This window comes from Oreochromis niloticus, linkage group LG3, assembly GCF_001858045.2.
Source record: "Oreochromis niloticus isolate F11D_XX linkage group LG3, O_niloticus_UMD_NMBU, whole genome shotgun sequence".
NCBI lineage: Eukaryota > Metazoa > Chordata > Actinopteri > Cichliformes > Cichlidae > Oreochromis > Oreochromis niloticus.
Genome location: NC_031967.2, coordinates 11,152,679 through 11,179,449, shown reverse-complemented (window position 1 = coordinate 11,179,449; position 26,771 = coordinate 11,152,679). Strand labels below are relative to the sequence as shown.

At 41.0% G+C, this 26,771-nt stretch overlaps 4 protein-coding genes, 1 long non-coding RNA gene and 1 other non-coding gene across 7 annotated transcripts in view; 2 read left to right on the top strand and 4 right to left on the bottom strand.

Moving 5' to 3' along the window:
- The window catches only part of dennd4c (DENN/MADD domain containing 4C), a 40,307-nt gene extending 38,000 nt beyond the window's left edge, over nt 1–2,307 (bottom strand). For both annotated transcript variants that reach the window (XM_003452383.4, XM_005468100.3), the window contains exon 1: nt 1,988–2,307. The gene's annotated coding sequence lies outside the window, so the exon portion shown is untranslated. The remainder of the gene's footprint in view (nt 1–1,987) is intronic.
- LOC109195694 (uncharacterized) lies at nt 1,419–4,056 on the top strand. The gene is made up of 2 exons (XR_002057254.2): nt 1,419–1,704; nt 2,301–4,056. It is a non-coding gene; the product is annotated as an uncharacterized LOC109195694 (long non-coding RNA).
- haus6 (HAUS augmin-like complex, subunit 6) lies at nt 3,753–12,104 on the bottom strand. The gene is made up of 16 exons (XM_003452384.4): nt 11,630–12,104; nt 11,382–11,477; nt 11,203–11,281; nt 10,304–10,436; nt 10,001–10,145; nt 7,902–7,964; nt 7,766–7,826; nt 7,410–7,583; nt 6,849–7,045; nt 6,314–6,443; nt 6,039–6,141; nt 5,885–5,948; nt 5,396–5,534; nt 5,160–5,258; nt 4,897–5,032; nt 3,753–4,794 (listed from the first exon to the last, which is right to left on the bottom strand). Exons 1-16 carry the CDS (start codon nt 11,770–11,772, stop codon nt 4,085–4,087), a joined length of 2,472 nt encoding a protein of 823 aa, XP_003452432.1. The 5' UTR covers nt 11,773–12,104; the 3' UTR covers nt 3,753–4,084.
- On the bottom strand, nt 5,697–5,827 carry LOC112846595 (small Cajal body-specific RNA 8). The gene has a single exon (XR_003219604.1).
- A 1,064-nt stretch (nt 12,105–13,168) lies between the features above and the next one.
- On the bottom strand, nt 13,169–18,595 carry plaa (phospholipase A2-activating protein). Its single transcript, XM_019348305.2, has 14 exons — nt 18,349–18,595; nt 17,759–17,952; nt 17,551–17,651; nt 17,308–17,428; nt 16,856–17,034; nt 16,559–16,695; nt 16,186–16,355; nt 15,950–16,101; nt 15,647–15,866; nt 15,459–15,524; nt 15,293–15,364; nt 14,300–14,404; nt 13,976–14,146; nt 13,169–13,862 (listed from the first exon to the last, which is right to left on the bottom strand). The coding sequence occupies exons 1-14, from the start codon at nt 18,495–18,497 to the stop codon at nt 13,294–13,296; spliced, it is 2,406 nt and encodes an 801-aa protein (XP_019203850.1). The 5' UTR covers nt 18,498–18,595; the 3' UTR covers nt 13,169–13,293.
- Nucleotides 18,596–19,263: 668 nt separating this feature from the next.
- Nucleotides 19,264–25,519, top strand: zdhhc21 (zDHHC palmitoyltransferase 21). Its single transcript, XM_025906045.1, has 8 exons — nt 19,264–19,335; nt 20,500–20,676; nt 20,798–20,896; nt 21,030–21,141; nt 21,314–21,452; nt 21,953–22,069; nt 22,593–22,636; nt 22,911–25,519. Exons 2-8 carry the CDS (start codon nt 20,523–20,525, stop codon nt 23,041–23,043), a joined length of 798 nt encoding a protein of 265 aa, XP_025761830.1. The 5' UTR covers nt 19,264–19,335; nt 20,500–20,522; the 3' UTR covers nt 23,044–25,519.
- Nucleotides 25,520–26,771: the final 1,252 nt, after the last annotated feature.

The window sequence follows — 26,771 nt, the reverse complement described above, 5'->3', positions numbered from 1 at the left end:
AATATTGTGATAATGTATTGTGGTCTGCTGATTCCCACTAGGTAACAGGAAATATTAGTGTACTCTGCCTACTTGTGTTTCATATTTCTGTACTGATATAACAGGAATACTAAAAAGAAAATGTTAGCTAACTGAGCCAACAAATAATGAATTTATTTAAAAAAACTAGGGTTGTAATTCGTTAGTCTTTTCTCAAAAAGTGACCCTGTCATGCTGGGTAGTATAGTTTGATGGAAGGAGTTAAAGCTAGCAGGGGTGGTTAACACTGTCAAAACACAATGTGACTCAAACAAGTTGAACTTTACTTTACAGAGCGAGTCATTCATTGACATCAAAGTGTCAGTTGATGTGGGACTCCTGGAAAATTATTAATAGCAAAAAATGAGCATGATGCTAGTTGTAGTGTTGAAGTACAAGCACTCAAGGTGTCAGAACTAAAGGTTTATGCAAAATGGAGATCGGCTCGTGTCCTACGATCTGACAGAGATTTAGGCGTCATCAGTAATGAAAGAATGAAAGAAGTGGAAGAACTTCCAGTAGACAAACTCTTCAAACTCTGAGAAAACTGACAGTGAAAGTGTGAGTGACAAGTCAACCTGAAAGTGTCAACTCAAGTGGAGGCTGAAGGGGGAAAAAAAGGTAGCTCCCTCGTGCTATTTGCCGGGTGAGATAAAATGAACACAACTGAATGAAAGAATGAAGCAGATCACACAGGTACGATCTAACGTATGCCAACGTATCACTCTCACTCTCCCACTTAATAAATACTGCCTGTTGCTGCTGCTCCTTTGAGCCAATCCACCTCCTTCCCCCCAGTCACCTGACACAGCCTTTGGAAGGCCACAAAGTGCAAGTTCAATGTACACAAAGCCACAGCGCAGCCATGACCCACTTTATACCTGCAGCACTGTAGAGGTTATAGTGGGAGGAAACGTTTGCTCCACTCCTCTTTCCCAGCGCCTGTCAGGGCAAGCCAAGGTCAAGGAAGAGATTTTTCTGCTTTGTTTCCACGTGGCAACGGCTCAGTGGATTCTGCCAGAGCAATTTCCATGTTTTTCACACTCCGCGCGCCTTGATTATCCTGTCATTACACAGCATTCCTGCAGCCAGCTCAGTTGCTAAAACACCTAATTGAAATTATGAATACTTTGAGCACAATAGAAGAGGAAGTGCCAAGCTTAGCTCTGCTGGAACTTGTGCCATCAGAGCAGAAATATCACATGCCAGTCATGATTCACCACAGCTGTGATGGGAGCACGGAGCAGAGGGAGCACTCTTCTAAGCCCAGGGGTTAGACTGCTGCTGACTGGCAAGCAGTCAAGTGCTGAGGCATAGATATGTGAGCACCTTGGCGCTGCATTCAATGGCTTTAGTGCCACATCATACACGGCTAGCAAATGGATGAAAAGCAAACTCACAAAGAAGTCAGGCCAGTTGATCCTCTACACGAACAGGGCGCTGACTGCATGACAAAAAGGTCCTGCTAAAATGGAGCTTTAAACCCCAACACACATTTGATCCCACGCAGGAAGTTGGGTTTGTTGCTGGGAGCAGACACCTGCAAGGGTAGACAGACTCCAGGAGAGCCGAGTCTGATTATCTGGCGACAGGGAGGGCCCGGGGAGGAGAGGCGAGCAGGAGCAGCAAGAGGAGGCGGCGGAGGAGAGGGGTGCTATGTTCCCAACTGTTGCATCCCAACCTTAAGTAGGTCAACTTTGATGCAGGAAATACACCTCGTTGTGGGTATAACAAAAGAAATTTCCTCCCATGATCACCCCGAGCGCTCATACGTGGCTCTCTCTCTCTCTCTTTCCGTGGTTGGATAACACGCTGAAAGTGCAGCAGCGCAACACCAGGAAAATGCATTTACAGCGGCTGAGCGCACTCACGCACAGCGAAAGTTCGCACTTCATCCACTCCCTCTCATCGCCACAATAAGCTGCGATCCCTAACGGTTATCTCCACGGAACAAAACACGAGTACTTACCAGCTGTTTACACCGCAGCAAGAGACAATGTTGACATGAAGGCAACTTGCTTGTTTTACCTCCTCGAAGTACCCCGCAGACTTATTTGTGCAAAACAAAAACAAAAAAACTGGTCAAACCAGGACGGCAAGTTCAAAAGAAAAAGAAGAGTGAAAACGGCACTCGGAAATACTCCTTTGTACTTTGCTAGTTACTTCTTCGCCACACTTTCATCTGAAGTTGTCGGCGGAGGCAGGCGCCATGTTTGTGTCTGTGCTGATAGTTGAGTTGGAGAGCTTTCCTCTGAACCTCTCTCTCTCTCTCTCTCTTTCAGACTGGAACCGCCCAGAGAAAAGGAAATGCAACAAACCACCCCTGCAACCCCTGCGACAGCGCGAGCAAGCGAACAAGGAGCCGCTTCTGGTGAATCCTTTCAAAGTAAAAGACACTTTAATGGCAAACCCGTGACAGCGTAAAAGTTATAATGGATGAATCAGTGAATTAAAAAAAACTGTATGAAGATTCAATTTTATGCAGCCTAAATCTGGTATATGTATTGCATATGTAACATTTTTATTTTTTTAACTTTCAACTTTTTGATGCAACTCACGCTGCATGTGTGTATTTTACATAAATTAATATTCTGTAAATTGGGGGGGAACATAAGGTGGAGGGCAAAGACTCCAACCGGCCCCCTGGAAGACTTTGGAAAATGTGATAGATTTTGAACTGCTAGCTGCATTGTCGTGGGTTTTGCAGCTTTTCTTATCGATAAAGACTCCACCTTATTTGTCACTGATATCATATTAACGTAGTTATGTAATAGATCAACAACTGAATAACAGAAAAGCTCCTGTTTTTCTACTAGCTACTACAGAAATTTCAGTTTTTTATTATGATGGGTCCACATTAAAAACAATCTGTTAAATATGTGAATTAACAAAAACATTGTTTTTATAAATACAGGACTGTCTGTATTTATCATGTAAAGAAACTGAGATGTACTGTTACTGGACTTCTTTTATTACATTATGACATCTCAGGGATAAATGTTTAAGATCAAAGTAGGCCCACAATATAAAGTGAGTCTGAAATCCCAGCTACAGTTCAACCAGCTTCATTTCTATAAAATTCCAGATGCAGCCAAAATATATTGTCATGCAACACATGTCATGTGAATTAATATATACAAATGGGAGGAACTAGGTGTTTGTATGGTTTCACCTCACTTGTCCCTTCAGTGCAAAGCAAGTCATTGAGTAATGACCCACCTATATCTTTTTAAAGAAATTTTAAATCCCAGATTATAGTTTGTCTCTAAATGGTTTTCATTTCATTAAATTAAACAAATCCATCTGGGGGAAAAGGAAAAGTCCCATTCCTCTAGAAATTTCGATCCAGTTACCAAAGTCTTAACCTTCACACTGCAAACAGCACACCTGGATGAGGGGACTGAATGCCCGTATTTCTATATAGACTTCCCCACTTTACAGAAGGGGAGAAAATACTTAGTGGGAAATGAAGGCAAATTATTTTCATTCAGGATTTCATGTGTTTTACACAGCACCACTCAAGTCAAATGTTTGTGCCCAAACGCTGAACTTTTTATTGTGAAGGAGTAACACTCTGACTTCCCTTTTCTTGGTTTTACCAGTGCTTTGCTTCACATTTAATTTGGGGCCATGTTTGACGCCCCCTATCTTAAATTGCTGCAAGTCACACCTATTTAAAAAAAAAAAAAAAAAAAAGACAAAACAAAAACGAAGAAAAACAAAACACTAGTAGCTTCAAATCAATTCATTTTATACCTTCCATGCACCACAATTGACAGGAAAAACTTAATCACTAAAACAAGGAATTCTTCGAGTGATTATTGGAGAAGTAACACTTCGAGAGAATTCTTTATTTCCATCATGTTAAAAACTGAGCCAGTGGTGCAGTGTAAATGCTGGGAGGCATAATACGCTCCAGTCAAAAATCTCAATGATTTACAGACAGGCACAACAAACAAAACAAACAAACAAAAAAATATATACATGCTCATATTTGTTACTTACAAAAAAAACAAAAACAACTAAGCACAATTAGGAGGCTGAAGACTGGCCACTCGGACTGTAGCTAACACTTCATGTCATCTATTGGGGAGAATGTGATCAGCTCGGGAAGCCTGTACTCCTGCTTCTTTAGAGGTGAAGGGGTCTTCAGCGCATCTAGATCGAGTGAAAAAATCTTATCTGTGGCTTCCTTTGATGATGCTGGCTCCTCCGGCCAGTCTCTGTCCAAACCAGAAACCGTGTAATCTGACAGAAGGCACTCGGGTGTCCTCGTGCCCTCCATCAAGAAGCCGTCATTTCTTGCTTCATGCTGATGCCAGTTTAACGGTGGCTGCTTCACTTCGAGCTTCGGTAAGGGAATCAGTTGCTCGTCGTCGTCTTCGCTCTTCATCTCTTCGTCATCGAGGCTGAGCAGACTGTCACAGCCCGGAATTTCTGGCAGAGTTTCTTGGTCGAGGCTGAAGTGGACCACACTGCTGCCTAGGCCGCCCGGGCTGTCGTGGGCCTCTGTGATGAAGGTGTCCCATGCAAGAATGGACTTGTGCAAGGCCCCCTGCTGGCAGACCGGAGGGCTGCTGTGGCTCCTGACAGCCGATGGGACAGTCTGGGCGGGCGTGTCGGAACTTGGGGACTCTGAGCTTGGCGACTCATCGTGGTGCTCACTGACTGGGGTGAGTTGCTCTATTATGCTGTCATTAAACTCAGCAGGAGGCTGATTTTTTTTCACTTTGTCTTCCTCGACTGCCTTACGCCAGGAGCTTTTGACATCCATAACTTTGGGAAGAAATGGCGAGGACGAGAAAAGCCATTTTATTAGGTAAAGGAACACATTAAGGGAAGCTTTTTGAATGTCAGGTCCTATATTTTATCACTTACTCAAGCTCTCAGGGGTACGTGGCAGCTGCTTACGAGCAGAGAAGGGATCTCTTTGAAGACTGCTGAGAAGAGCCTCCAGCTCCAAACCTTTAACCCTGCCCTCTGAAGGAGTGGCTGTAGTTACAGCATCTGCAAACTAACAACACGTGCACACAAATGTCAACAATGAATCAGAAAATCTTGTTTTCAACAATCGCTATGCCCCTTTTTAGATGTATGAACCCTCATGAAGTTCTCAATTATACAGAGAATCTTTAAACTACCTGATCAGCAAGGTTGTCATATTCCATGTTTAATATCTGAGTCTTTGTCCTCAAGGGAGTCACCTTCCAATCAGTATGGGTCATCTTCCTCACACTCACCTGATGCACAAACATTGTTTTTATTTATTCATTTATTTAAACATTAGTGGAACAAGTGTACAATTGTTTGAAGAACAGAATTCAGTAAATATGAAACTAACTTTTAAAACAGAGAAAATGTGAAATATGACACTTGCCTGAGGTGATGACCGTGGTGCAGCTCTTTGAGGAGGAGATGGGGGCGTGTCAAAAAGCCAGTCGAGAGAGGTATTCGCTCGTGTCGTTTCAGTCTTGACAACAGGACTTTCTGGCCTCTCGACCGTCACCGGGAAAGTGCTGTTTAGATAAGAAAGTGCTTAATTATTCCAAACACATTTGCGCATCACAGCTTTTGATATAAAAGTAATCAATTTGTGGTATAGGTAGGTACTTCACAACATGGTCCAGGTTAACAAGGTTAAGCTCATTCATGTCTATCATCATATTTATACAGAAATAAAGTGTCTGCTCCGTATCTGTCCGTGGCGATTTCTCTCAATTCGCCGCGGTCATCAGAAAGCAGGGATGCTCTAGGGAGGACTAGTGACAGGCAGAGCACTGCTCAGGACTGCCCAGGTATCTGCCTCCCAGCAGAAAGCAAAAGGAATAATGCTGTCATGAAGTTCAAATATGCCTGATAATATTACCTTTTAAGGTTGGAAAAATGAATCTTGACGTCATCCTGTGTTCCTCTCTCCAAGTGCTTCTCCTCTGAGGGGGAAAAACAAATAAATGCTAATTAAAAACAAAATGTAACTTTACACCTTCATAAAAACTTTATTAAAATCCGATTCCGCTCACCAAGAAGTTTAGCAGGGTACTGGGAAAACACACTGCTTTTATAACTCGTTTCAGCCGCCGGCTCAAAAGACAGTGGAGCCATTGGTGAGAGGAAGCCAAGAGCCTGAGGAGGAAGTGGGGGCGCACATAAGCTCCAAGCAACATTAACAATAGAATGTCTTCGTGTCATTTTCCACAGTACAATAACTCAATTAAAAATAAGTGCCTGTGTGGTGTGGTGCAAGTATATATAAAAATAAAAAGCAAAAAAACCAAAAACTAAAGCGACCACTCACAGGATCTTCATTCAGAAAAGAAACTAGGGGTGTTTCTTTCAGAGTGTCCATCCACTTCTTGTCCCACTCTGCCTCCAAATCCTGAATGGCACTCCTGACTTCAGGGATTTCTTCCTTAGAAATCTTCTGCCTGGGAGTTGACATTAAAGGACACATTTGTAGTTATTAAAAGAAAGAAAAAAATGTTGACAGTTATTACCACAAATCTATTAGCACAGTATTTTCCAAACCACAAGCATCCAGAAATTTGGATTTACAGATAATGCGGGTGCAACAGGAGGAATAGTGGAAATATCAGGTAAATGATGTTGAATATGGAGCTGCCAGGAAGGATAACAATGGGAAGATTGGTGTAGTGAAGGAGGACATGCAGTGGGTTGGTGTGACAGAAGAAGATGCTAGGGATAGGGTGACATGGAGGTAGATGACCCCCTATGACGACCCCTAAAGGGAACAGCAGGAGGAAGAAGAACAAAGGATAAATTGGCTCATGTTAGAAGTGTGCACTATCAAGCCAGTGCAGCTTAATGTGTACCTGATGAGGTGGAGGTCCTGCAGCGTACGGGCCATCTGGCGAGACATCTCCTGCAGGTGCTGAGGGTTGAGCTGGGGCACAGGGGCATGAGAGACCCGACAACGTTCCCCCTTTAAGAGCTGCACCGCGTGGGTCATCAGCTCCATCACACAGAGGAGGTTCAGCTGGTTGGCTTCATACACATTCCCTGAACTTAACTGGAATTAAAATTAAAAAATAAATAACAATTATATAAATAAAAGTATACATGAAACACAAAGGTGAAAGTTGTGAACATTACAATTTATAGACAAATGTCACTATATACCAATATTAGCCCAGAAAGATGTTCCACATCTTCTGTAGCTGCTCTCTCGAGTGTTTCGAGACAGTAGCTTTGTGTGCGCTCATGAAATGCCTAATCATGCTAACCTTTCGTGAGAAAGTTCAAAACGCAGTCATGAGGGACAAATACGATGTATAGTTTAAGTTAAGGGAAAAAGAAAAAGCACAGACAAGATTTCAAAGAAGTTTCCCTGTTGTATTTAAGCATTAACCATCCATCCATCTCTTCTCACTCACCTGATGTGGGAGCTGTTCAATTCTCTCCAGCAGACAGCGGGGAATTTTAAGAACTCGATCCGTCCCATCAAGGGTGTATTGATCTACGTCTCCTTTCAGGACACTCTCCACAGCACTTTGCTCCTCTTTGATGGCCGACAACATTCCATCAATGGTCGACCACAGGGAGCGCACCTTAGGATAACAGAGAACATCTGTGAGCACTTAGAAAAACAGACACCTCGGCACACGAGTCTCTACTCATCTGAAAATAACATGAATGCATTTAGAAAACAGTCAGACTGTCACATCACAGTTGCTCCTTAATAAAATAGCACAAAGACTCTCCAGCGTTTTGAAAAGTTTACATTACATACTTTTTTGAGCTTCTCAGCTGTAGAAGTTCCTTCCTCCTGAGTGCAATCATTGCTGTAGCGCCTGAAAGGACACAGCTCCATTACTTCAATGTGTCTTAGATTAAATCTGGCATATTGAGAAAGAAATTATACATACTTAAGCAGCTCATCATACTTGACACCTTCTGCTTTGATGTCCCTCATAGACTTCACCAAAAGCCTTCACAAGAGAGAAACAAAAAGAGACTTAAAACAAGTTTAAAGTAGCAGAAGCTAACTTCCATTCCTACATTCAAACATTCAGCATAACAAAGCTGTAGTCACAGAAGATACATTGCTATGTCAGAGCTCAGAAAGCAGAGCTGTAACACATCATTTGAAGTGCTGCTACTGTGCATGCATTCACAGGTTACTGAGACACTGAGGAAGTGAGTCTGTCTTTTACAAAATATGTTTCACCTGCACGACAAATGAAAACATCAGCTAGAAAAAGAGGCTGCTGACTGCAAACAGGAACAACAAACTAGCCTCATTAACCTTTGTTTCACCAAACAGTTCACATGATAATTATTGTGTGTTTAATCCACACCCAAGTCTACTTGCACAGAAGGGAAGCGAAGCACATACAAATACATAGCATCAGCCATAAATTTATAACCACATAAGAATAGAGGAAGCAAGTAAAATAGTTGACATAACACAATGAACAAAGACTAAAAGTAAAACGCTGTGTCTTACAGGTTTGTCTGTGAAGGTTCTCCGTCTTACAGGTCATGGTAATCTAAGGAGCTTGGAAAGAAACGCGTCTGGACTTCTTTAAGTTTCTTGAAGACATTTTACTTCATCCCAGAAGCTTCTTCAGTTCTAAGAGCAAATGGTGGAGAGACCCAGATTTTTAAACCCTATGGGGAGTGTCCCTAAGAGGGTCGTTGATGCCAGTATTGATCATCTGCCTAATCATATGAGCCAAGGTGTGAAAACGGGTGTGGGTCACAATCAGCCAAGGTTTCGGGTGAACCCATTGTGAGACCTTCCCCCACCCTATCATGTGATTTACTGAGATCAAATGACCCAGGATGTGAGTGGGCGTTAAGGCATCCGGGAAGAGATCTCAAAACTGGATTATAGATGGCAGACAATTGGTGTCGTAAACCACCACCTCTGTTCAAAGATGGTCGTTTACATTGGGGATAGATTGCTTCTTTCAATCCACTCACTTTGTTTATTTTTTGCTTTGTTAAGGTGAAACATCTTCAAGAAACTTTAAGAAACTTTGCTTTTCTTTCCAAGCTCGTTAGGTCTTACAGGTTTGGAAATTAGTGTGGGAAAAATGTCAGCTGTATTTTAGAACTGCAGTGAGTAGATTAAGTAAATGACAAAACATCCTTGAATAGAGCAGTGAAACGGAGTACTAAGATTTATTTGATTTTGACTTTACTAGTTTAGTACAATTTGCAATTTAATACTAATTTAAATAATTTAAAGTGATAGGAAGTGTATTTTCTGTATCATCGTATCATTATACTAAGTAAACATTTATTACATTTTTCCTAATACCTTGTATTTCTCTAACATCTTCTGTTCTGCTTTGACAAAGCCTGATACAGCAAACCTCATACCACAATACCTGAATTTATTTGTTAGGCATTTACTTAGTAAGCGCTTTATTGTATTACACAGCAAGTTTTAGTAATTGAACTCTTTAACTTGTTACTATTTTAACTGTACTCTGTTCTGAGCGATTATTACCTCATTTAGTCATTTTGTTCTGTCATATTGTGTTTATTTTACTGCTCTACCATTATGTTAAAGGTTATATTTTAGGCCTTCCACGACATAACTTTTTGGACAAAAATATTTTATGTCCCATCTGAAAACCTACTCAGAGAAAGTTCATTTAATTTCAGCAAAACATTATTTCTGTAAGACTTACTGTAGTAACAAAGTAAACACTTCGATCTACTTTAGTGAATACAAATAAAGTTGCAGATGAAAGCTGCACCTATCATCTGAAATCCCTTTCATTTCAATACCCACTGGGGCATAAAAATGGCAGCATGTATATTTTTTGGCATTTGAAAAACAAACACACAGACTTGAGTAAATTAAGCCACACATTATTTTTTTCCTTTCTTAAATATATACAAGTCCTGATTATACTCTTTTGGTAAAAAGCTAAAACTTCTTTGTTTGGTGACATTTCAAAAAAATTATTTTACAACTCTGTAAAGCTGCTTAAACCAAAAGTGCACTTACTGGGCCCGTCTCTGGTATTCATGAAGAAAACGATCCTGTTCCACTGCAGTTTTCAAAAATCTGGCACGGACCAGATTGAACCTCTTAACTGCCATGTTCGACGTCGAAGCCGGCATTGCCGCCGCCTCAGGTACCCAGCTACCATCTGACAACAATAATGTTCAAGATCACGTCATCATTTGGTTGGCATCTTTGCAAACCAGGTCCATGGCAGATGAGATTAACAGGAGAACAGAAGTCATGTTTAATGCTGTCACTTGAAACTTTAGGAATTGTAGATTGGAGAGGCTACACAAGACCTACCTATAGCAAAGGTCTTCATTTCCTGCAGCATGACATGCTTGGCCAAATGAAGCATCAAGCTGACAAACTTGGGGCCTCCAGGTGAGAGAAACAATGATGCCACCACTCTGGATCCAGTATTTGCAGTTTCTTCCTGCACATAGTCAAAAACAGATGGCTGTCACTGACCTAAATACAAACTGTTTTTGCTAATAAAAAGGTTTCATTATAGATTACTATACGACCTACAAAATTAATCAAATTGTAATCTTGAACAAAACTTTGGCTTTTCAAGAAATTCCTATTAGGAATTTTGAAAATGCATGTTCTGTCAATAGAACGCAAATCAAGCACTTCCGGAATTAGCATCCGGTGATGTGTCTGCAAGTGCCAATTGCAACTGTTCTCGCACAGCACAGTGTGAAGTTTGTGGACTTGACAATGCTAATGTGAATCTTCAGCATCAACAAAAGCGACCCTATCCCGCACATCTGCGTATCCATACAGCACACACAGAGTCTGTAAACACCAAGGCAACTCCGTTTGGCCAAAAATAGGTGTCCAGCAAACATAGTGAGTAATGAAAGCTTCAGGAAAATGGTCAACATACTAGTCAAACAATATATTATTCACACACACAGTAATTTTTCTAAAGTGAAAATACCTGTGCTTACACTCAAAAATCAGTGGGGTATAAGAGAGGGATCGCATAGCTCTTTGCTTTGAGTTTTATTCCCATTCATCATGCAGGAACAATGAATGAAATAAAACACTGTACTTTGCTCCAAGGAGATGCACTTGAATAAACGCCTTATTTGTCTGCAACGATTAACATAAATGTAGCACAATGCAAATCTTAAAGAAGGGCCCTGTCTGTTTAATTCAGTCTTAAACTTTCGTACAATTTCTTTTATTCTCACCATGATTTCTCGCAGCCAAGCGCAGGTAACTTTGCGGAACTCGGCGTCTGCTTTTGGGTTTAAAACAGGCCAGCAGTGCCTGAAAACCCAAGGATAAATGAGAAGACATTAAAACAAATACTGGCGAAGACAATGAATCATATATCTGAGCATACAAGACTGGTTATAATTGGCTTTACCTATATGCCTCATGAAACCGTGTCCGGTTGAGTTTCTCCAGCAGGAAATGGGTCACTATGTAAAAACCATCTTTGTTGGGTTTGTCAAACATGTTCCTGTGGGACATAAAACTAAACTTAGCAGGATACTCTTACGCTCCAGGGAGAATGAATGGCAATGTACATTCAAGGCAAAGTTAAAGTAGCGACATTTCGCACAGGAAAGAGTAGCTAGTATTATTCATAAAGACATTAAAAAGAAAACTCACGGCCCCATGATAATATGTTTAGCATTAATATTGGTTTTGCCAGCGATTGACGACACTGCAACGTCCGGTTGAAATCCCAGCCCAAGAAGAGAGAACCACAAATACTGTCCATTCTTCTTCTGCAATAGTGCCGGATTGGCCATTATTCAGAGGAGTAAGAAGCACCGTGATTGTGTCCGGAGGCGAATTCAAAGCTCCAGACTGGCAAACAGAAAACCGCTAGTCCGCTAGCCTCCCTGCTAGCAACCAAGTTTACTCTTCGCTAACTTACGCCAACAAGGCCCATTCACAATAACAAACACTGCCAGGAAACAGTTACATTATAAGAGAGGCTGCCGCTGACGTTAAATCCAAGTTGTCGTTTGTTAATATACATTTCACACATTTCATAGTCCACCGAGAACTGGAAAACAAGAAAAGGTAACGCAAGGACGCAAACCGCCAATTTTTCTAAAGATTACCCGGATGTTTTAAATTACTTCCGGTTAGCGAAGGTAGCGACGCACGGGATTCCCATTGGAAATTTAAAAAACAAAAAAACTTCTTGTGTATACACTCACTATTGTAACGTGCTTCTTCTCATTGTATTTTTCACTATAAGTAACTATATTGGTTGCAGTTTTTGTCGAAGGTAAATTTGACATATAAAGGCGTAGCCCTGGCAGATACAAAGTTTCATTGGACTTTGGCCAGAGCAGCTGTACTATGCTCCAAAATTTTCCTAAGCTATTACTGGTTTAGATTTCACTGGGAAGACGGTGTTTCTAGAAAACCACGTGTGATATTACCAGCTAAGTCTTCCACCTAGAAAGAAGCTTATAGCTTAAGTATACTAGAAATCCCGTATTTTACCCATAGTTGCTTGGGGTTATTAGGATTGTACACAGGTCAAAGTCCAGCAATCATAACATCCACAAGTGCTTCACCTAACTCTGCCCTTAGTTTTGTTTGTCTTGTTCAAACAGGATGAGGTCTTGCAGCAAACCCAGCACATTTCTCCAGCTTGAAGTTATCCTGGAAAAAGCTGAAGGATTTGGTTGCAGGGCTGGGAGGTCTTTTGTCTGTTTTGTGTGTGTGTTGCAAGGCACCCACTGGATGTGGTTGGGTCATCAGTGTTTCCTGATATAAAAAACTTTTGTTGTTGTTGTTTTTTAAATGAGATATTTAAGTGCTCCTGAGTGCAAACGTGACAACACTACTGACATCTCATGGCTTTTTGTTGCGTAACTTTATTCAGTTCTGTTAGCTTCAAATAAATGCTTTTGCTCTTTTATTGGACACAGTGATGTCACCTCACATTATCTGTCACAGCTTTTGAGTCAGTTAAGAAACCGCGGACAGGGAGGCCTGGATATCTCTGCACAGACTGCTTGGACTGAGATAAGAAGCAGAAAATGGATCAATGGAGAAGTAACTTTACACAGTAAACTGTTTTCTACACATGTAAATCAATCATACACTGTTAAGCACATACTTTAAAAAAATAAATCAGTCAAAAGGCTTTGGAGAGGTGCTGCAGCAATAAAAACAGAGTCAGTGTGTGGCAAATTTTCACTTGTCCTTCTTTTATTGTGGAACATACAATTATTTAGATCTCCACCACAACTGGTTAAGTAGAACAGAGTAATAGAAACAAGTGCTCTTTTTTGTCTAAATCATTCATATCATTGTAGTTCTTTTAAAAGCAGCTGGCAACACTCTCCCACCTTCGATGGATCAGACACTGATGAGTACTTGGAAATCTGAGAGCTGACTCCCAACGAGCGAGCCAGATCCTGGGCTGTTTGATCTGAGGCCACTGTGGTTCCCAAGGCTACCAGCAGCCTAAATACAGCCTCCTTGTCTTGTACTGTCTCCAGGGCTCTACTGGCCACAGATAGGCACTGGGCCTTGGCCTCAAGGTCAGGCTGGTGATGGAGACAGCCAGCGTAGTTAAGCACCAGAGTGGCCAGGGCAATATGGATGTTCTTATTGCAGACGGTGGCCAGGTCAGCAGCACGTGATAGCACCGTTTCGCGCTGGGCCATGAGCAGGGCTCGGCCATGCCTGCCACTGAAGCAATTACACAGAGTCCGCAGTGCCAGCATCTGGTTGGCAGGACGCCCCTCGGGCCTCATTAGGTTCAGGAGGTGGTTGCACAGTTGTACACCCTCTGCCTCTCCACAAAGGCTCTCATTAACCTGCGGGTGGCGCACTGCCAGCCTCATAATGTCCAGGACAGGAAACACAATATCTACAAAGCATGAAGAAAGATTGGGGTGGGGTCTTATTAGTGAAGAAAAATGACCTAAAGAGCATTAAAACACACATGAATTGGGATGAGACTTTTTTTTTTTTTTTTATTACCTTCAGGCCAGTGAGAAGCCTTCCAAAGCAGGTTGATCTGTTGGATGGTCGGAGCAGGCTCAGAGGAGTTGAGTCCACACACAGACAACAAAAGCCTCTCAAGGCTTTCCAGAACTTCTTCAGAGAGCTTGTGCTCCTGAGGAGCACCTCCATTTAGCTCCTTCAACTTAGCTGTTAAGGACAGGTGGAAAACACATTTTCTTACACTACGTTACGGACAAGAATAAAATAAAAATTCTTAAAATATATGAAGGCTCCAAATATCACCCACTTTAAAGCACAAGTTATTCAGCGAGAGTTAACAAACCACACTGAAATGCTTACCAATGATCTGAGAGCTGTTGGCTTGCTCAAAGGTCACACCATCAGTCTTGGGAAAGTAGATGTTGGTTGTTTGTCTCAAGGCTGATGAGGAGTATGCACCGCCTCCTGCAAAGCAGGGAGACAGAAAGGAAATATAATATTAAAGAAGAAAAGCGAGCATGTCAGCATTCTCAGAGGTCTGCTCTGTGCTTTCACGCAATGTTTCCTACTGCAGAAAATAAATGCTATGATGGTGTAAATGTTAATAATTAATGCTAATATTAATTCAATGGCCAACCTTTTTATATGAATCTAAATGTACAAAGTAATGTTACTAAAGCCTTGAAATAATGGCACACTCCAGTATCCACTTTAGATTCGCCCCTGCTAGCTGCTGTGACAGAAAGCAGGACGGCTGATGACAGCCTTCAGTAAGCTGCTTAATTTAAACATCACATCAGATTAAGTTAACAGCTAATCTGCTTAAACACTTTTATTTTAACTTCTGTAGCTTTTCACTGTGTAAGACAAACAGTGGTGGATGGGAGCAGCTCCAAAGTTCCCTTTTCTTCACGCTAGAGCTTGTTGAAAAGCTGGTTTCATTCAGGACTTCCACCATCTTTTTCCTAGTAAAGATTTTTACTGTGAATACAACAACAAACACTGCTGTTTTGGAGACTTAAAAGCCTTTTTCTTTCACACCACTTGAGCTCAGTCTCGGTAACAGCTCCACCTCTTTAAGGTGTGTGTAGACAGACCTTGAGCTGCACGTTAAACTATTTATGTGGTGATGACTGAGCTCCACAGTTGTGGATTATATTAGGTACCGAAGCAAGAACTGTGTTCTTCAAATGACTCGATAATTCACTGCAGTCCTGGAGCAATTTAGTTAAAGGCAAAAAAAAAAAAAGAAGAAGAAAAAAGTATGAGACACAGGCCTCATAACTCCATCAAAAGGAACAATTGGGACTTGTATCTCCCAAGTCCCAATTGTTCCTTTTGATACCAAGTTACCTGTGAAGGGATCCGCTACACCAACAGGAGCACCTGGGTTTGGGCCTGACCCTGGGATGTAGCGACCAGCGCCTGTGAAGAAAAAAAAAACAAAAAACACAGCTGTGAAACTGCACTTACAGATAAAAGTTCTGACTATGAACACCTCTGAGTAAACAAACTATACCTGTAAAAGGATCAGCTCCAAGGCCTGCAGTATCACTGGAAGAACCAGGGATATACCGAGCTCCTCCTGTCAAATAAAGAGGTGAAACACATCATACATCCTATCTAAGATTCCTTAATCGTTCCAGTGAAATTGTTCTAAATGTACAGCAAAGAAGCCAGCAGCAGTATCCATCTTTTGGACCTCACCAGTAAAGGGGTCACCACCAGCGGGCTGGGCTGGTCCCACCACGTGCCCTTTGGTGTTCTCAATGATAAAATTGGCAACCTGGTCAAGGAACATCGGGCTGAGGTCATTCTTCTGCAGAAAGTTGTGCGCTGTCAGCCAGGGGTCGTCTGTCACATTGTAAGGCAGCTTCATGGATGGCCCTCCCTCATTCACATCAATGCTGAATACATAATCATACTCCTGCACGCAGATGGGGGGGGGGTCACATTAATGACAGCTCATATGCGACGTCCCGCTTACTGACTCTGAGCTTGTAGCCTCACCTTTCCTTCGTACATGACACTCTTGGAGGTCTGTTGGTTTGAGCCTCCGACCACGTCTCCGATTTTCATCCAGCGGCCATCACTGACGCTCCACTGATATGCCTCCACCTTCTGTCCATCTTTGATCAACCGTGTCTGTCCATCGCGATTCCCTGTTGTAAACAAATCCACCCTGATGCACAGAGAACAGCTTCACCGTTTTATATGACAAAATAAATAGCAGCCTGCTGCATTACCAGGCTCGTTCAGGTGTTCTCTTCCAGGAAGATCCTCCAGTTTGATGTCACCAAGATCCCCGGTCTTGGGGTCGATGGTGGCTTTGGAAAGTTCATCTTCAAAGGCCTGCAGGTCCTCTGCACTAGCCATGCGGTCCTCAGCTTCCGTGAACACGCGGATAATGCCATCGCTGTGGGCAGAGGAGCAGCTTCTGGTTTAGCCACAGAACTACTTACTGCTTCATTCAACATTTGTTTGAATGCAGGAGAGATGCAATGAATGAGGACAGTGAACACTGTCATTAATGGGCTTTTAAATATTTACGGTGTAACATGATCAAGGAAATCACTATGACCTGATTGCATATTAGCATGCCAAAAGCAGCTCTGTTACCTGGCTCCGACTACTATGTCACCATTAGGTAAAATACAGCAGCACCACACAGACTGAGCAGGCAGGCGGATGGTCTGAGAGCACTCTCCTTGCCTCCATATCCTCAGACTCCGGTCCTCCCCTGTGCTTATAAAAATCTAAGAGGAAAAAAAAAATAAGGGTGAGGGCAGGGTGTAGGAAGTAGCTACCATCTCAGAATGTGAAAAGAACTGGAAGCCGGCTGAATAAACCACAGAGCACCACTGACTGCTGGTTTCAAGTCTCTCAGTTCTATCCCTTGTTTTTAAATATTGATACAATCAACAAACCTTGGCTATTGGGGAAGACAGCTAAGCTGTAGATGTAGTTGGTGTGGCTGTAGTAGACCTGTACGCATTCGCCTGTCACCAGCCACTTTCTGATACTTGCGTCATTGCTACACGAGAAGAACTCAGTGTTGCTGATCACTGCCAGGCCTCTCACACAGTCCTCATGACCTATGATGGAAGGGAAATATTTTTTAACCATAACTTAACCCTAAAAATATGCAGTTATCATTTTAAAATTTTACTTTGACAAAGTTATGGTTTTGTCCAATATCCTACAATACTGTTGGTTTATATTATTAACCACATAATCAAAGACAGACAACCAATCATATTAATCATCAGCCAGTCTACTTTTTGTATACACACAGATCTGTTTAAAATGCAAGGCCCAACCCCCCCCCCAAAAAAACCCAAGTCCAATATACACCTGCATATCCTCACCTGTAAACGTCTTCTCACATCGTCCTGCTTTCCAAAGCTTTATGGTCTTATCTGCTGATCCCGACAGCATAAGGCCTTGTTCAGGTAAAATAGCCACTGCCCACACTGCTGCAGTGTGGCCCTGTAACAAAATTAACAAGCTCAAAACATGTTCTGTCAATTTTTTTCAAACTCAATTTTTTCAAATCAATTGAGACACTAATCACCATCCAAGCAAGCTGAAAAGTGTAGAGGACCGCATACCTGCAAGGTCATCATGCACTTCTCATTGAGCCAGACCTTGGCTGTAGTGTCCCAGGAACCACTCAAAAGTGTCCCAAACTTCCCAGACGACAGAGTGCAAACTGTGGAGGTTTAAAGTTAGAAAGCCAGGAACCAGAAACACTGTGACGAGTAACAGGTCAAGCAGTTAATCCTCACTACTAAAAACAGCGAGGAGAGCACAACTCACCTGTATTTTTGTGACCCTTGAGAGTGAAGATGGGCTGCGGTCGGTCCAGTGAGAAAACACAAATATTATTATCGTTCCCGCCTGTAGCAACAAGTCCCCGAGGGTATGTTTCACTGGGTGCGATGATGCATACACAGGATACAAAATTTGAGTGTCCAGACATACAGTGCATTTCTGTGAAGCCTTTGTCTGAGCTGTCAGAAGGAGAAAAGGACGAAAGTTAACAATTATTACTGAGGGAAGAAGTTAGGTTCTTTTGGCTCTTATTTGTAAGATGGCTAGGCAAATTAACTGACAAAAATAAACACTCCGAATCTGTTTCAGTTTCGTGTTTCGTAAAAGAACAGTTGCAGCTGAATGAATGACAAAGCTAATTTGAGCAAACGTTAGCACTGTGCTTTTTGGCTAACTTAGCTACTAGCCATTTTTACAAATATGAAATCAGAAATAGTAAAATATTCAGTAAGGCGTGATTTGCCTTGACACTTTTCGTGTCCGGACAAGTCACTCTCTTTGCGCAGAGTGACTTGTACCCTGAAATTAATCGTAGCCAGGCAGCAGTTTCTGAGCAGCAAGCTAGCGCTAGCTACCTGGAGTTTGGTACCCAGACTCTTCCGGTTCGGTCTCTGGACACCGACACGAATGCTCCCTCTGGAAAAACAGTAGCGGCGAGTCCCCTGACGTCCATCTCGTGGCCCGGGATTGAACACCTGAGTTTGTACGAATTGGATGATGCCATTTTTGCTTCAACAGCACAATGAAACTACTGTGGCACTGTTACGCTATGCGGCGTCGCTGTCAACAAACACCAGCCGCTATTGCTAGCGGAAGTTGAATTACGTCATTATTAGGATTGACGCACCTTTCAAACTAATGTTTAATTAATTATGTTGAATATTAATTGTCTTACGTTTATAACATTAACATTAGAATAGTGTTTTTCCAACTGTATTTTAGGTTTGTATTTTTGAATATATTTTATCAAAATGTATTGATCACAGTTGACCACAGGGCGGCAGCAGAGCGAGGCCGCCACCAACCTGCTACAACAGCAATATCAAGCTGCCGACTTTGCGGAGTGAGCAGGAAACTAGAAATATCGACGTAAAAAAAACAGCTCAAACGTAAAAAGTGCCGTTGTTTTAAAAAATCATATTAACGTTATCTGTCACGTCAAACGAGAGTTTAATGTTAATACCAAGCTTTTATGTAGACTTAGGACATCTTAATAAACACGTAAGTCTCGCCAGCAAATGACGTGATTTTTTTTTAATCAAATCATTGCTTTTATGAATAATTTAACATTTTCGGTATCTTGGTTTGTTTTTAGTTTTCCATGATTTCGTTTTACGTAATATGAAACAGAATACCTTTATTAAAAATTTCAATGCTTCCCATTAAATCCCCGTTTATACTTAAAGGAAAAAATGCAAATAATGCTTGTTCCGGTTTTATTTTTTAGACTGGAAATGTGACCGGAAGTGTGACTTTTTTTTCCATTGCAGGTAGCAAAACAGGTCCCACAGAGGCGATGAGGAAGTAGTCTCACTGATTCGTTCGCCGAATAGGACGAAAAAGTAAGTGTCTTTTCATTTTGGCTCACGAGAAGTATATTTGACAATAAACGCGTTGGTTCATATCTACGCGAGTGAAGCACAGCAGCGTTGGCCCGTAGATGTTAGCTAACACAGTCAGGCTTATAGAACCCAGCCCATCACGATTGTGAGTGTTTTCAGCACTATGAATGATGGAGCAGGCGAGGCTTTACAAATAACGAGGCTCTGGTAGTGGTTACGTGGTTATGAGGGCTGTTCGTACTGTGTTCTAGCAGTGTTACTGTATTCGATAATGCTGATAATAAGATTCAGTGTAAGGTTAGAATAGAATAGAATAGAATAGAATTCAACTTTATTGTCATTGCACATGTCACAGGTACAGGGCAACGAAATGCAGTTTGCATCCATCCAGAAAGTGCTTTTAGCCGTGATATAGATATAATACAATATATATTAGCAATAATATAGATGTGTAAGTATATTACAGAAATGGGTCTATTATGGTATGTTATAATGTACACGGTGTGAAGTATGTTATGAATATTCTATAACTATAAGTATGTACAGGCTGTAGTGAGTAAAAGCTATGTACAGGCTATGAACAGGATATAAATATGAAATAAAAACTATACAGAAATCTGAGATATACAGTTATACAGAAATGTGAACTATGCAAGTTATAAACAGTTGTAGGATTGAAAAATTATCATATGTACAGAATGATATTCACACAGAACTATACAGTAGTGCAGTTAGGATAATTGTGATAGTGATAAAGTGCTAGTGGTTGTGGGTGTGTGTATGTTCAGTCCATGAGTTTAACGTGGGTCAGATGTCAGGAGGCAGAGTTCAGGAGTCTGACAGCTGGGGGGTAGATTGCTCAGGCTATCAGGTGCCTGGTTGATAAACATCTGCTTTGCATTACACAGAGGTTAGGCCTTTGTTTAAGACACATTCCACACAGTATCTGATATGTCCTTGTACGTACAAATCTTATAAAGGTATCCTTAATCCTGCTGTTGTTTAGTTATAGATCTATTATAATGTGCAGGGCAAAATGCAGGTCTCAGTGATGGGTATTTTGCCTGAAACACATCATTTCAAGTAGCTGTAAACTAAAGAACTACACACCATGTTTGTCAGTGTCTTAAATTTGTGTGTGCCTGCGTGCTTGGTACACTGTAGGTTTCCCAGAATTCCCAGCAACCATGAAGCTTCGACTGCACTTCGTGGTGGATCCTATGGGCTGGCTGTGCATCAGTATGGTATTTGGGATCTGGCTCTACAACACTTTTTTTGTTCCCAAACTGGTTCTGTTTCCACACTACAATGAGGGACACATTCCTTGGGCCATTGTTGTTTGTGAGTTTCCTTACCTTTTGTGTTGACACGTGAAAAACTGAAAATGAGTTTCTTTGGAAACTGGAAAAGAATGTGCCCAATCACACCCCATCAGTGGAATTAAAACACTGTATTTCTTTAGGTTACTACATAGCTTCAGGACTCTGCCTAGCAGCGCTGTTCAGAGCTTCCACGGCAGATCCAGGCCGTCTTCCTGTGGACCCACACATACCTCATGCTGGTAAATGCTTTTCTCACTGCTTACCACTTGTTTGTATATGTCCAGTTTGTCTGTTACTCCGGTACCGACTAGCAGTATCAACTCTCTTCGGATTGATGATTGTTACATAGTGTTTGTTGTCTTTGTGTTTCAGAGAGAGAGCACTGGGAGTTGTGCAATAAGTGCAACTTAATGAGACCTAAAAGGTCGCACCACTGCAGTCGCTGTGGCCACTGTGTGCGCAGGATGGACCACCACTGTCCCTGGTAATCATACACGAACACCTACCCTCATGCTTCCATCCATTCTTGTTTATTCAATTACTGAGATTTGAAAGCTTATTTAATGACTGAACATATCATAGCATGCCATGTGTGTCCACTGCTGTGATAAACAAATATGTGATCACTTGCTAAATGCACTTTATTTCCGTTGCAGGATTAATAACTGTGTGGGAGAGGACAACCACTGGCTCTTCCTGCAGCTGTGTTTCTATGCTCAGGTCCTCAGCTTATTCACGCTGGTGCTGGACTTCTGTCAGTACTATTACTTCCAGCCCCTGACAGGACTAGACCAGGTAGGTCCATGGGATTGTTTTTAAAAGTTGGCCTCTACTCATGTCCAGCTTCATAATTTTATTCTCTGCTGTGTAACTTTAAACATATCATTATTTACCTTTTACTGGGCCTCAGTGAAGCCTCTCAGTTCATCCACAGTTTGAATAAAGACTTTTCTTATGATTGGCTGCCCCTTCATATCCAGCATGTTTAAACAGTAGGTGGGTGGGGCTGCTCCATTCACATAGCTGTGCACCTGAGATGACCATATTAGGGATATCTGCCCACACCTACATCACAGAGAGCCAAGAGTATAAAAAATGCCTTTTTCCTACAGCGATTGATGTTCATACTCTGACCTCATTATTTGAAACTTTGGCCATGTTTATTATGAGATTCAGCTACACTAATGGAAAACTATAAACATTCATATTTGACAGTGGGAAAATCAGCAAATGGAACTTTAAGATGATAAGATAAGAGGTTTTCACAACAAAGGGCACTGTTCTCTTTCACTCAGGAAAAGTTCACTACACGTCACGAACTGGCTCTGCTGCGAATCTCTGCGCTAATGGGCGTGGTCATGTTTGGAGGCATGACTTCCTTGTTTTACACACAGATGACTGGCATCCTCTCGGTGAGTACTGAGTAAAGACTTATTTTCTCGTTTCAGCTGACAGTTTAAGCTCTCCACCCATTTCCTGCTGCCATCGTCTTGATGCGATTATGTCTTTACTTAATTAAATGCAGCTAATATTTCCAAGCTAAGTGTTGAATATCAGTTTGTAGGATCAGTAAATGCGTCATTCACAGCGTTATTCAGCTTGTATGTCCTCTTCAAAGCAAGTTGAAGGCAAACAAGAAGAAAAATGATGTAGCAGCTTCAGACAAAACAACATGACATGGTGTACAGAAATAAAACGATCAATGCCAGTAATGCAGCGATCGATAAGAAAGAAACGGGGGAGAAAGTGTGCACACGAATGCGTTCATATTACTATAAACCACAACAGCAGCATGGTCATCTGCCATACCTCTGCTGACATGAATAAATCATTTCATTTATTAAATAGTTTGGCAGGTCTGTGGAAAGATGTTATCTGAAATGTTTCAAAATGAGTTACTCATGTTGGATTTTTCTTGTCTTTTCTCTCTTACAGGATATGACCACCATCGAGAAAATGGCTCACTTTTCAAATGAAATGTGAGTTCTGTCTCTTTTTATAGCAGGAATAGCTGCGTCAGAGGAATAGGCTGATCTTTTGGGAGATAAATGTATCTTATGTATAGAGACCACGTACATAGCACACCAAAGGCAAAGCAGAAGGGAACTTGTGGTTTCAACACGGGAGTGACAGATCAGTTTTTGCAGTGTTACTCTCTGTCTTTTATATGCAATCTATGATCCTTATTCACTTTTTGGCAGGCAGCTTGCTACAAAAAGGATACTTGAATAATTACCTGTTCTTTCTTATCAGATATGGCGCAAAGAAATCCTGGCAGTGGGCGCTAGCTGAAGTTTGTGGCACTCGCTGGAAACTCCTTTGGCTCATCCCACTCCGAAGCAGACAGCCACTCAACGCCAGCCACCAGTTCCGCTCACACGTGTAGGCCAGTAGCGCTCCCACCTGCACAGATGGTAGGAGCTGCCCTGATGAAACACTGTATACACACTTAAGAATCCATCTGCTCGCCTTCACCATCCTCTTTTGTGCTACGAGAGCTGGGCAGCAGTCTTGGTTTTTCAGTGGATATGCCAAGTTTTTTTTTTTTCTTTTGCCTTTCTCTACAAGGCCCAGACTGGCAGAAAACAGGGTCAAGAAACACCTTTGGGAGTAATGGGAAAATGTTGTGTTTTTAACTCACTGTGACTGCTACTTTAAGCATTTGGAAACCACTTTTTCTGGCTAATTGCAAAAGAAGGATGGAGGTTTTCATCTGAAAGCAGCTGGCAAAGGAACCCCCCCTCTCAGGTTACTTTAATAAAGAGCCTTGACTACTGACCTTTAATCATCTACAGACAGAACAACGGTTATTTTAGTATGTCTGGCTGTAGACTGGCTGTTTTAATGTAAGAAGTTTGTGCCTTGTTTCTTTTAGCGGTCCTTTTAATTTGTGTGTGTTTGTTTGATGTTTTCCAGCTACTTCTGGTTTGGAAGCTTTTTTTATTTTTTTGTATTGTGTTTGTTTATTTATAATTTTTTGTAAAGGGATCTGTCTATTATCAGCGATGTTCTTTTGCTGTTTATAATTTGAGGATTTGTAAATCATTTGGGGTTTGTTGTTGTTGTTGTTTGTTTTTTTTTAATTTGGCATTGTTCTATGAAGAAGTACTCTGTGAACCATTAATTTACGAAGAATGGAGCAGAACAAAGTTGATAACTTGAATGATAATTTGTAGTCCTTTTATAACAAATAGGCAGCCTGGTATGAACGTGTGTTATGGAGAGCAGTTAATTCCCACTTTGCTATGGCAAAAATCCACATTAGAAACAAGCTTATACAATCAATGTTAGAGTTGTATGTTGTGGTCAGATTGCTGCATAATCAAGATTATAACATTCCTTGGCCAATTAATGTAATGACTTGATGACAACATGGTATTACTTTGTTTTAGAAGGCATTTAGGTGTCATGTTCTGCCTTCAAAGATAACTTAAATCAAGCTGCCTATCTTAAATGCCTAGTTTAACCTCATGCCCCACTTATGTTTGCAAATGTGAAACTATAGCTAGCAGCTAGTTAGCTTAGCTTAGCTTAGCACGATGTAAACTGTGTAAAGATAAAGACTAACCTTTTTTTTTTTAAAATACTTTTAAGAAATATTTTAAGTCAGTAATATAAATCCTAGCAGTTGGTGAGCTTTTCTTACCTTTGGATAACACCAAGCTAACAAGCTAATTTTACTTTGTGGTCTTAAAGCTAGGTAGCTTTAAGACTACAGCTACTGGCTAGTTTAGCTTAATGCTAAGTTAAACTGTGTAGCTACTGGCTAGTTTAGCGTAATGCTAAGCTAAACTAGCCAGTAGCTACCTAGTTTAGCTAAGATGGCTTGCTTATAGCCTCATAGTACCTGAAGGATGTACAAGTGATATCAGTTTTGTTTTGGTTCTTTTACACCATGATTTTCCCAAAATGGTAGCCTATTCCTTTAAGTCAGTCTGTTTAGCTAAAATGTATGTACAGTACAATGCGTTAGCAAAAACAACTTGACCAATTTTTTTTAATTTAGACTGTTGACAATATAATTTCTAATTGATATTTATCATATTTTTGCTGCTACTGCTGCTGCTGTAGGTAGGTCTTAAATGCATCTGAACACGGGAACTTTGTTAATGCTGTCAGCAAAACTGGCAGATTAGCCTACTTGTGGTGACATACAGCTAGTTAACCCTTGACAAGACACTGGCAATTATGGTGGTTTTATTGTAAGTGCGTGGAACTGTTTAGAGATTTTATTGACTTCTTTAATGAGATACTTAAGGTAATGATAATACTAGCATTGCGTGGTTGTCTTCAATACTTGGCAATCTCTTAGCTAAACCTGTATGTAAACAAAGCTTGTCATGTGTTGGGAAATAGTACAATATCCAAGTAGTTGTAAGTGCCTGTCTACTTTATTTCATTGTTATTTACTGTCACAGTCCATAATCATCGTTGTATGGCTGTCTACAAGCCAAAGACCTGGGGAAATGTTGCAATAGTCAGCAAGCATACAATAAGTGCATGTTTCACCAAATTTCTGAAGGTAGCGGTTCAATATTATGCACTGAATTTCACATTCGCACACAGTCTCGTTTTATTGCAATCGTGGTACTTATGAAAGGAAGTCTTTTTTTCATATTTATGATGTGTTCAGGTTGTTTGCATTTGCATGAATGTGTATTATTGATGACTCTGTGATTTTTTTTATAATGCATATTCAGGTTCCTGGGTGTCTGTGTGTGTTTTTGTTATTATTTTGGGGTCGGTTTAATGAGGAGATAAATTTGCATGATTGGCACTTTTTTTTGTTTTGTGTTATCATTTTTGAAGCAATAAGCATTGTGTATCAGTAAAGCCATCCTTTAGTGAAATTCCGACATGTAGTGTGAAATTTATGAACTGGTGGATGGGTTTCAGTCATCACTCCTGAACCAGTAATTACACGACTTGAACATCTGTCCTTATTTCAGTAAACCTCTGCAGCACACACTGGTGTGTGTTTATTGTCAGCTAATAGTTAGTAAAGTAATCAACTAACAATATGTTGGCCTCTACAGCTCATGTTGATAATACTGGAATAGCTGAAAGGCTCTCATGAATTATTTTGAGTCGTAACCTGCAGCAAGCTGAAGGTTTAAATATTTCTAATGTGTTTACTTTTTTCCCCTCTCAGCTGCCATCTGGCACCCCCCAGATCTCTAAATCCATGCATCTTGTTCATTTTCAGTTTTTTGAAATGAGTTTTCAGGCCTTATTTTGTTTAATTCTGACCTCAAACAGTGGAACTGTTATGTTTTGTAAGTTAATTTGTTACTCCATAAATATGTTTCTTTATGTTTAGGAAGCCTATGACAAGTTGCCAATTTATTATGTTACAAAACTACTATTGTGATTATAAAAGGTATATAGGTATTCATATTCAAATAAATTTGATTCTGAATAACTTTGTTTCATTATTTTTTTTGTACTTTTTCACCTACATCTTTGCTTCATCTGAAGCCTCTTTTTTTTAGAATTAAAGTTAGTTGAGAAGTTAGTGTAGCACATGACCGCTAAATGGCATTTATCAAAGGAAAACATTACTTGTAAGAGATGGAAAGGAGATTTTTTTATTTACCAGAGATCAAAGTGGCCAGATTACTTCAAGCTGATAGGAAGGCAGCAGTAACTGAAATAACCACTTGTTCCAACCATGGTATGCAGAAGAGCGTCTCTGAACCTTTTAGCAGATGGGCTAGAACAGCAGAAGACCACCACGGGTGCCACTCCAATCAGCTAAGAACAGGAACTGAGCCCACAATTCACAACACAATTGGACAACAGAAGATTGGAAAAACATTGCCTGGTCTGACGAGTCTCAATTTACAATGCAAATTTGGCATAAACAGCCTAACAGCATGGATCCATCAACCATTCAGGCTCTTGTTGTTGGTATAATAGTGTAGGGGCTATTTACTTGCCTTACTTTGGGCCCATTTATACCAAATGGGAATTGAAGATTGAGCACCATAGTCAACCTTGATATTGGTTAGTACTACCAGTACTGTAGTCAGATGGCCTCCCCGGCCACCATATCTCAATCCAATGGACCTGTGAGATGTGGTCAAATAGGAGATTCACATCATGGATATGATT